This window comes from Pezoporus flaviventris, unplaced genomic scaffold, assembly GCF_033815535.1.
Source record: "Pezoporus flaviventris isolate CSIRO_AGI_PZ_B2104156 unplaced genomic scaffold, CSIRO_AGI_Pfla_v1 ptg000164l, whole genome shotgun sequence".
Classification (NCBI taxonomy): domain Eukaryota; kingdom Metazoa; phylum Chordata; class Aves; order Psittaciformes; family Psittacidae; genus Pezoporus; species Pezoporus flaviventris.
The window spans coordinates 1,343,595-1,355,040 of record NW_026892712.1 but is presented as its reverse complement, the minus strand read 5'-3'; the positions used below and the strand labels follow the sequence as shown (position 1 = coordinate 1,355,040).

The 11,446-nt window shown below is 40.6% G+C and overlaps 1 protein-coding gene across 1 annotated transcript; it reads right to left on the bottom strand.

Moving 5' to 3' along the window:
• Positions 1-4,590: 4,590 nt before the first annotated feature.
• LOC133283321 (uncharacterized) lies at positions 4,591-5,649 on the bottom strand. The gene is given in 3 exon segments (XM_061480005.1): positions 4,591-4,759; positions 4,761-5,523; positions 5,526-5,649. Coding segments are annotated over 3 exon segments (1,056 nt in total).
• Between the last annotated feature and the right edge of the window lie 5,797 nt (positions 5,650-11,446).

The following is an 11,446-nucleotide window of genomic DNA, read 5'->3' as shown; positions in this document are numbered from 1 at the left end:
TCTGTTGTAAATGCCTACCAAGCAAAACAAGGACACCTGGTTCTATTGACAAGGAAAAGCAGGTGCCTGATTCTACTGATAAGCAGCTATTGATAAGGAAAAGCAGATGCCTGAATCTACTGATAAGGGGGAGAAGCAGATGGTTTATGGCTGGGACACCAACCAAACCCTAAACCCATATATGAAGACTTGAAAGGTGAAAAGTTCAAGAAGAGGAAGACTCATTTACTTCATCTTGAAGACCCCTACCTGATACGCAGACTGACTCCATAACTCGTTAAAGTTGTAAAGTAGGTATGCTTTTTATTCAGTGCTGAGACACACGGGGTTAATTCCTCAAAGTCATGGGTACCTCAGTGTTGTTTCCCTCTACATTTATTCTCTAAAGTTATATATATTCATGAGGTTGCACAATACGCCTATACATATTCATGTCCTATCCCACTTCCTAGAATAATGAGTTAGTAGGTCCTTTGCGCCTGCACAGTGCCCCCTCTGGTCATGGGCAGGGGTCTCAAGATGAAGTAAATGAGTCTTCCTCTTCTTGAACTTTTCACCTTTTAGTCTTTATGTATGGCCTTAGGGTTTGGTCAGTGTTGCAGCCATAAACCATCTGCTTCTCCCCCTTCAGGCATCTGCTTTTCCTTATCAATAGCTGCTTACCAGTAGAATCAGGTGTCTGCTTTTCCTTGTCAATAGAACCAGGTGTCTGCTTTTCCTTATCAATAGAGCCAGGTGTCTTTGTCCTCCTTAGTAGGCATTTACAAGAGACAATACTTTTGTCTAAGCAAGTGAATTCCTCTAACCCCCCTGTACATTGGTTAACCCTGTATCCATCCCCCCTTTTTCTACAAAGTTAGTAAATTCTTTTACTATATTATATATGACAGAGCTATCCATGTTCCTTCTACTGATTTATGAAGTGATTTCGATATACACTGTATTATGCAAGGTACAATTGATGCGCGGATTGACTCCACAACTCGTTAAAGTTGTAAAGTAGGTATGCTTTTTATTCAGTGCTGAGACGCACGGGGATAATTCCTCAAAGTCATGCGTGCCTCAGTGTTGTTTCCCTCTACATTTATAAGGTTGCACAACATGCCTATACATATTCATGTCCTATCCCCGCTTCGTATTATAATGAGCTAGAAGGTCCTCTGCACCTGCGCAGTGCCCCCTCTGGTCATGGGCAGGGGTCTCAAGATGAAGTAAATGAGTCTTCCTCTTCTTGCACTTTTCACCTTTTAGTCTTCATGTCTGGCCTTAGGGTTTGGTCGGTATCCCAGCCATAAACCATCTGCTTGTCCCCCTTATCAGTAGATTCAGGGGTCTGCTTTTCCTTATCAATAGCTGCTTATCAATAGAACCAAGTGTCTGCTTTTCCTTATCAATAGGACCAAGTGTCTGCTTTTCCTTATCAATAGGACCAGGTGTCTTTGTTCTGCTTAGCAGGCATTAACAACAGACAATACTTTTGTTTAAGCAAGCAAATTCCTCTAACCGGCTTGTACAACCCCCCCGTACAACCCCCTTATACAACTCCCCTGTACATTGGTCAACTCTCTGCATCAATCCCCCCTTTTTCTATAAAGTTAGTTAATTCTTTTACTATATTATTCATGACAGAGCTATCCATGTTCCTTCTATCTATTTATGAAGTTATTTTGATATACACTGTATTATACAAGGTACAATCATTAAAATGAGTAGTCCTATAGCCAAGATTAAAAGGCCTTGTTTCAGTATTTCCCTGAACCATCCAGTAACTCCTAAGTTATTTAGCCATTCATCCATTCCACCTCCAACAATTCTAAGCTCCTGCATATTTTCCTGCAATTTTCTCAACTTAGCATGAATTTGATTCAGAATGGTCAGATAAGTTCATGCAGCACATACTTTCGAAATCCCCACGATCATCCTATAACAATCTTTGTTACTTCCTAGGCTTGTGTGCTTCTAGTTGGAAAGGCTTCTGGCCAACCTGAAAAGGTGCATGTTAGTACCAACAAATGTCTATTATAACCCCTTTTTCTGTCCTTTTGAAAATTCTCCTGCAACATTTTATATACTGCCATTACCATCCAGAGTCTTTGAAATAGTTTCCCGTTTCTACTTGATATTTATATTTCATTTCTTTTTTCCAATCTTCATAATTTATCATAGATCATTTACAATTTCAGGAAGAAAATTTTGTTATACCACAAGTAATCAATATTAAAACAATTAATATTAATTAGGTATGAGTATTGGTCCCAAGCTGGTATGTCAGTTATCACATAAATCCAAATTATGACTGATACAATTTCATATGTGAAGGTCCTGAAGGTTCGATCCGCCATGTCTTCTCTGGTTCTGGTGCTTTCTTCGTTTTTGAAGAAAGGTTGTTCCATTATCTGGTACAGTCCGCTCCACTTCTCCTGTAGAGTATCTCCTGAAAAATTCTTAACCTAAACCCAGTCTCTGGATCTAAAAGGGTGAGTCGGATAATCCATGCCTCTCGCTCTTGTCCCCAGTAGTCTCTTATTTCCTCTAATTGCTTTCCCAGATTGATCAGAAACTCTAGGAGATAACCTTCTCCCACTTCCAGAAGACTTTCTCCTTTGAACTGGGACTGATATGGTCTTCCATATAAAATTTTACATGGGATAGCCTCTTCTTTCGACTGAGGTTTAGTTCAAATTCTTAATAGAGCCAGTGATAAAGCTTGGTATCAATATCTTGACATATTTTACTAATCTGTTGTTTGATCATCTTTTCTACTTGCCCGCTGGCCTGAGGTCTGTATGGAACATGTAGTTGCCAATCAAGCTCTAATTTTGGCTAATTTCTTGTAACTGTTTTGCACTAAAGGGCGAGCCTCAGTCAGAAGAAATTGCCTTTGGTACTTCCAAAACAAGGTATTATACTGTTTAACAATGTTCCAATTACTTGTCTTGCATTATTTATTCTACAAGGGAATGCTTCTGGACACCTTAAAAAAGTATTTGTTAACACTAACAAATATTGGTCTTGATAATTCAGAAAAATTTATGTGCCAGTGCTGTCAGTTGTACCAATTTGATTTCTACTTTCTTGAGACAGAGCTGATATTGTCACTAATTGAACTATGTTATATAGATTCCTTCCTTCAATTTGTTCATCTAAGTATTTATACAAAGACTTGCTACCTCAATGAGTTTTATTATGTTCCTCCTGAACTAGCGTCCAGAGTTGGTTAGGGGATTATAATTCTCCCATCAGGTATCTGAACCCAGTCTTCTTTGTTTTCCTCTCCTTTGAGATCTCCAATCAATTATTTACCCTCCTTTGAATATCTAGGTTTAGATTTCTCAATTGTTAGTTTGCTGTCAGGGATTAAGGGAATGAGTTTAGATTGTTAAAATCAGCCAAATTTCACCTTGTTGATATCCTTGACAGTACATAATAGCTACTTCTTCAGGTAGCTGAACAGCTTTCAGTAGTCATAGCATGTTTATTCTGTTTCTCCTGTGTGTTCAAAGGTTCCCGTTCTTTCCAGATGGCACCATGTGCATGGACCACACCAAATGCATATTTAGAATCAGTCCAAATATTTATCCTTTTGTCTTTAGCCAATTCCAGGGCACGTTCCAGGTTTCTTTCAAATCTGGTCGGCTTGAATATACAGTTATCCTGCCGCTTTGGGTATCGGCAAACATGCTGTTATTCTGCTCGTGTTTTTCATTTTTGCGAAATCCTCAGTCAGACCTATCGTTAAATTTTCCTCAGAATTTCAATGATATGATTGGATTATCTGTGCTGAATTTGCTGATCTTTTAGTCCTTTTTCCCGTAACTTCAAGTTCTCTGTGGCCAATTGCAGATTCAGTCCTATAGGACCATTTACCTTTTCCCAAACTACCTTTATTAGTGTTGGTCTTATCGGAATGGTTTCTGTGAACTTGCAGGTCAGAATGGCATCTTGTTTTAAGTTTTGTCACAACATTTTTCTGAGGAATTCCTAGGATAGGAACAGATGTCAGCTGTGTTAGTGACCAAATGACAATCAAAGTTTTGTAACAGAACCCAGACATCTTATTTACATTTCAGCTTTAGTCTTGTAGGGCCTAGTATCTGTGTTTCCCAAACCTTTGGAACTTTCTTTACTCATGTATAATGTATCCAAGAATCCACCCCTTCTACCTTTACTGCTGTAAATGTAGTTAGCAGTACTTGGTACAGTCCATCCCACCGTTCTTTTAATGGTTCTTCATTCCAGTTCCGGATGTATACTTGGTCTCCTGGTTGGATGTCATGTGCTGGATTTTGCAGGGACAGTGGCCTATTCCACGCCAGAGTGCTCCGCAGTCGAGCTAAGGTTCTACCGAGAGACAGCACATAATTATAAACATCCTGATTCCCTTTAATATGGGTATTAGGGTTGGGTTCCGGCACCTGGTATGGCTTTTCATAGAGGATCTCATAGGGGCTTACTGACATTTTGCTTCTGGGTTTTATTCTGATTCTTAGCAGAGCTATAGGCAATGCTTGTGGCCATTTTATTTTAGCCTCCTGACATATTTTACTGATCTGTTTCTTTATTGTTTGATTCATCTTTTCTACCTGTCCACTAGATTGGGGCCTCCAAGGAGTGTATTTGTCGGGCTGTCCGATCTGCCAATGTATTTCCTTCAGATATCTTTGAAGTTCCTCCTTGATGCGCCTTGCAATGCATGATGGCTACCTGTTTAGGTCTTTGCACAGCAATTATTAATTCTAAAATTTCCTTTTGATACTTTGTTAGTCCCTTGTGAGGATAAAAGTCGCCATTCTTTCCATAATGCTCCATGAATGTGTACCACACCAAATGCATATTTTGAGTCTGTCCATACATTTACCTTTTTGCCATTGCTCAGTTCCAATGCTCTCATGAGAGCTATTAATTCTGCCCGTTGGGCCGATGTTCCAGGAGGTAGTGCTTTGGCTTCGACTACCTCTTGTTGCGTTGTCACAGCATACCCTGCGTATCGTGTCCCGTTCTCCACAAAATTGCTTCCATCTGTGAAGAGCTCCCAGTCTGGTCGTTCAAGAGGTACATCCTTTAAGTCTGCTCTGGTTGCATATGTATGTTCGATGACTTCTATGCAGTCATGTTCAAGAGTTCCTTCTTCTAGGTCAGTTCCTAGAAAAGCTGCTGGGTTTAGCAGATTAGTAGTTCTTAAGTTTATATCATCCTGTTCCATTAGGATTGCCTGATATTTCATCATCCGGCTAGGGGACAACCAATGCCCCCCTTTTTGTTCTAGAACAGTGGTTACCATATGTGGCACAAACACATCGATGTGTTTTCCCAAAGTTAATTTCCTAGCTTCTTGGATCAAAATGACAGTTGCTGCTACTGCCCTCAAGCATGAGGGCCATCCTGCACTCACTGGATCCAGTTGTTTTAAGAAATATCCCACCGGTCTTTTCCAGTTTCCGAGTTTCTGAGTTAATACTCCCAATGCCAACCTCTGTCTTTCGTGGACAAACAATTGAAAATCTTTTGTCAAATCTGGGAGTCCAATGCCGGTGATTTTGTTAACGCCTCCTTCAGATTTTTGAAGGCCTCTTTCTGTGGTTTGTCCCAAATAAAGGCATGTGATTTTTGGGCTTCATACAGAGGTTTGGCAATAAGTCCATAGTCCATTATCCATAATCTGCACCACCCTGTCATGCCCAAAAATATTCTTAGTTCATGCAAGTTTCATGGTTCTGGGATGGCACAGATTGCCTCTATGCGATTTATTCCCAGTTTTCGCTGCCCTTGTGAAATTTCACATCCTAGATACAGCACAGTCATGCATGCAATTTGTGCCTTTCCTTTTGAGACTTTATAACCATTCAAGCCTAGCTGATTCAGAATTTCAATTGTCACCTTTATGCACAGGGACCTTTGTTCTGTTGCAATAAAAATGTCATCTACATATTGTAACAAAAGGTATTGTCATCTTGGTACCTGTATTTTTCCTTGGGTGGTCCATGCTTCCAATTCCTTGGCCAGTTGGTTTCCAAATAGGGTTGGACTGTTCTTGAATCCTTGTGGAAGTCTGGTCCATGTCAATTGTGTTTTCCATCCATTCTGTGGATTTTCCCATTCAAATGAAAACGGTTTCCTGCTAATTTTGTCAAGGGGAATGCAGAAGAAGGCATCCTTTAAATCAATTACTGTAAACCATTTATATTTTTCCTTCACAGATGTTAGCAATGTATAAGGGTTTGCCACCACTGGGTGGATGTCTTTTGTTATTTCATTTATTGCCCTCAAGTTTTGTACTAATCTATACTCACCGTTTGGTTTCTTTATTGGGAAAATTGGCGTGTTATATTCTGATTCACATTCTTCTAAAATTTGGTATTTTTAAAATTTCTCAATTGTCTTTATAATCCCATATCTTGCTTCTAGTTTTAATGGATATTGTTTAATCCTTACTGGTTTAGCTCCATCTTTTAATTCCACTACTATCGGCTGAGCTGCTTTTGATTTTCCCGGGATTTCAGTTTCCCAAACTGTCGGTATTACAGCCTGTTCCACTTCTTTTGGAATTTGTGGAATAGGTTTGTCTTTGTGAACTAAGATCTGTCCTGTTTTGGATTCAGGGATTTGCATTATCAATTTGCTGTTTTCAAAAGCAATTGTAGCATCCAATTTACTTAAGTCCCATCCCAATAGAGGAATGGGACATTCAGGCACATATAAAAATTCATGTGTCAATTCTTTAATTCTTTTCCTCTAAATCGTAAATCTAGGGGTTGTAAGAATGGCTGTACTTCTTCTTTCCCTGTGGCTCCCACAATTGTCGTAGTTTTCTTTCCTATTCTTCCGTGCAAATCATTTAAAACTGAATAAGTGGCCCCTGTATCTATTAAAAAATTTTACTTCTTCCTCTCCTAGTTGCGTTTTTACAAGGGGCTCCTTATTTTCTACTTGGCTTAGTCAGCTCTGATTATCAAATTCCCCCAACACCATTGATTTAGCTATGTCAGATCCTGCAAAAGGATTTCTTGGAGACATGAACTGCTTCCCCCCCGATGGACATTCATTTTTCCGATGTCCTTACTGCTTGCAAAGTGCACATTGATTATATCCTATTCTTTCTGTGCTCATTCCCATCCTTGGATTATAAAATCCTCTGCCTCGTCCCCGTCCTCACATATTTCCTTGTCCCCTTCCCCTAGGGTTAGGGAAACCTTGTTCTGTTCCCTGTATCACTGCCAGTAAATTTTGTTGTTGTCTCCAGGAGCTCTCTTTTTCCCAATTATTATACACCTTCCAAGCCACCTCTAACAGTCTGTCCAGGTTCCGCAAATCTGCCCCTTCTAGTTTTTGCAGTTTCTTTCTAATATCATCTTGAGACTGCCCCAGGAAAATCAAGGCTAATTGTGCTTTAGCCTGTTCCGTTTCTACATCTAAATCCGCATATTTCTTTGCTGTCTCTTTAAGTCTCTCTAGAAAGGCAGATGGTGATTCTGCCTTTTCTTGTCTAACATTATACAATTTTGACCAATTTATCATTTTGGGCATAGCATGTTGTACTCCGAAAACTACCCAGTCTTGATATCTCCGTAAATTTCTCATTCCTCCTTGTGTGTTACAATCCCACATCGGGTCTTCCATCGGGAAGTTTTGATCTATATTTCCCATTACTAATCCCTGTCTTATATCTTCCCGGACCCTCTTCCGAGCACTTCGCAGCACCATCTCTTTTTCTGTCGAGTCCATAAGGGTATCTAAAAGCACTTGTATATCATCCCAGTCCGGGTTTTGAGTTTTCATAATCATTTTCATTACTCGAGCTACTTTATCAGGATTTTCTCTATGTTCCTGCTGATTGTTTCCATATAACCAAATCCCCGGGAGAGAAAGGTACTTTAATGTACACTGGTCCCTCAGTTCCGACTCCGTGCCTTAAAGGAGCAAGCACCGCACTAGCTGCTTGAGGCTGTGCTTTTCCTTCTCGCCCTCCCCTCCGGCGAGTTCTGTGTGAGACTGGGGTGACAGAGGAATTTATTTCTTGACCTCCCCTATTTTCACACCCTTCCTCACTCTCAAGATCACTATCGCTTTCCTCCTGCTCCCCCCTTTACTGATTTGTCACTAGCAGAGCTACTAACAAACCGAGATCTTCCTCATCCTTTTGATGTCACCGACTATTCTCTAAGGCAAGGCATTTCACACATTCCTTTTCTCCAACACACCCCTTACACTCTTCAGCATTGCTTGCCTTAACAACCATTATTCCACAAGATTTCTGCCACTTATCATTGTTTCTTAAGGTAAAGAAAAGATCCACATATGGTACTTCATCCCATTTTCCTTCCCTTTTACAATACAACATCAACTGCAAGATAGTATTATACTGTAAAGTTCCATTCTCAGGCCATTTTTCCTGATCTTCTAGTTCATATTGCGTCCACCAGACATTACAATAATCAATTAGTTTACTTTTCCGCATACTTTGCCCAAATCCACCCTCCTTCCAATGGTTTAAGATGCAACCTAACGGAGACGACTTAGGAGTCAGCGGCATTTTGTAACTACAAAGAGATCTCTAAAACAAGTTTCTCTCACAACACGCACACACCCCCCGATACGTTACAGAATTTATACAGACAGATGCTGATCCTGCAGCACAAATACCAATACCAAACCACGTTTGCCGAACCTGCAGAGCTTTCGCTACTGTCTAATGGATGGCGCTGAGGCTTTTACCCCGAGAGCTCTCTAGCCCCAACCAAGCGCAGCTTTTGCCGCATCTAACAGGCAGGCTTTACTACTAGCCCAGCCAAACTCAGCTTTATCGCTGCGTATAACAGGCAGGCTTTTACCAGACCTTTACCAAAGGTCAGTACCATACATTTACTACAAAACGACCCGTAACCCAAATCCAAAGCACCTTTCTTACCATGTTAGAGGTCTGTTGTGAGCAGCGGAGGTCGGTCGTGGTTGATGGCTCCCCGAGAATCTCTCGGTGCCGGCTGGAGCAGGATCGAGACGCGATCCACCTCGGCAATGCCTGCGAGGTCCCATCTGGGTCGCCAAAATGTTAGCGTGGGAACAAACGCATAACCACCGGAATGGTTATATGAGGTGCTTTATTGCAGCACTGGTAAACCAGGGGTACGCACCCAAATCTGGTTCCAACCTCGTCACATTGCGTTTGCAATTTATACACATTTAGCAAGGATTACAACATTAGCTAATGCATATGCATTAAGGATTGCCACATCAGGAATGTTACAACATCAGCCTCTTCTACGCTTGCGCAGCCCCCTCTGGTGGTCGTCTGGTGGTTGTTCCGATGAAGTAAGGAGTCTTCCTCAGGTGAAGTAAGAAGTCTTCCTCAGGTTGTCCTCTTCACCTTTTCCTTATTTGGATATATCCCAACCCTTGTGTGGATGCTAGCATTTTCTTATCAGCTTCTGGTATGCTCTTCTGGCTACCTTATGCATAGGTTCTACTTGGGTATAGTCTCCAGTACATACCTTTCTAAATCCACCCATATGCATAGGTTTTTGCTACTAAGACTATCATTGCAACACTGGTTACAGAATAGCCGTGATACAAAATTGCAAAGTTACATTATTTTCTAATATACAAAACCCCACTATTGATTTATAAATTTCTCAAACATAATAATTTCTATTATTTTATATGATTGTTTTATCATAAAGGCTTTGCCCTTTTCCAACAGGGTGGCCTGGTATTTTAAAAAACATTAAGGAGATAACTAGTGGGCTTCCTTCTGTTCCAGGAATGCTGATACAACACGGGACACTAGTATAGTAATTTTTGTCCCAAGGTAAATATGTGGGCCTCTTCAATATTCATGACAACTGCTGCCACAGCTCTTAGGCATCCGGGCCATCCTTTGCTCGCTTCATTCAGCTGTTTTGAAAAACGCACCACTGCCCTCTTACAGGGTCCTAGTTTCTGAGTAAGGACCACCAAAGCTATTCCCTGTTCTTCATAGGAATATAGCCAAAAGGGTTTAGTCACATCCAGAAGTCACAGAGCTGCAGCTCTCGTTAGCTCTGCTTTTAAATTTCTATAAGCCCTCCTCTGCTGAATCAGTCCATTCCAAAGAGAGAGGGGTTTCTTTTAACAGTTCATATGGGATATTACCAGAACACCATAATCATGCATCCGAAGTCTGCATCATCCAGTCGCTCCCAGGAACTTCTGGAGCTCCTTGATGGTTGACAGTCATGGAGTTTGACAAATGGCTTCCAAATAGCAGTTCCAAGTTTTCTTTGTCATCCTAGGTAGGAAACTCGGGTTTGGATTAGTTGGGCCTTTTGTCTGGTTACCCGATACCCATTCAGTCCCAGAAAATTCAATAATCCCACCATTCTCTGGACACATTCTTCCTTTGTTTCTGTGGCAATTAATAGGTCATCCACATACTGTAACAGAGTCCCTGCCTGAGTGGGTGGTTTCCATGATCCTGGTTCCAGTGCTAACTAATTTCTAAAAATTGTTGGACTGTTTTAAACCCTTTAGGTAATACTGTCCAAGTTAATTGGGTTTTCCTTACTGTGTCAGGATGTTCCCATTCGAAAGCAAATGAATTCTGACTTTCTTTGGCCAATGGTAAGCAAAAGAAAGTGTCCTTTAAATCCAAGACGGCAAACCATTTCTGATTCAATTTAGTCAATAAAGTGTACAGATTAGCTATTACTGAATATCCTCTACAAATTTGTTGATTCCTGAGATCTTGAACCAATCTGCAACTTTTCTTTACTGGCAGGATAGGAGTACTATATTCCAATTCACAGTCAATTAAGAATTTATATTTTAAAATTTATCAGTGATTTTTTTTTTTTAATTCCCTTTCCTACAATTTTAGGGGATATTAGGCAGGCCCCCTTTTTTATTTGTACTTTTAACAGGCAAAGCATTTTTTTTGCCTTACTTGGAACTTCAGATGCCATACTCCCAGATATACCTGGATTAAGGATTTCTTCTATTTCAGGAAGGTCCTCCTGTTTGCTTTTTCTGTTGTATTAAAGATTTCAGAGAATTTAGCATGCATAAAAATTTTAAGCATTCCTATTTGTTTTCCCAATTTGTACTTTAAGGGTTTCAGAAAGAATGCCTCTTTTTGCCTTTTTTTTTTTTTTCTCTTGGTGGCCAGTAGCTCCCACATCTGTAACAAAATCTTTTCCCTCTGAATTAACGCTGAATAAGTTGCTCCTGTATCCACTAAAATTCCACTTTATTTCCTCTAGTCCCTAGTTTTAATTTAACCAGTGGATCTCCTAGGGTAGATTCCCCAAGTCCCGTGTCAGTCTAGTTCCAATTCAGCCACCGGAGCCATCCCATGGCACTCTTCCCCCCCACGGCAGTCTCACTTCCAACGTCCAAAACTTCCCACAGCACACACACACCGATCCGGTCCCATAAGAGAAGAATCCACTTCCCCCACCTTTGCCCAACATTCCTC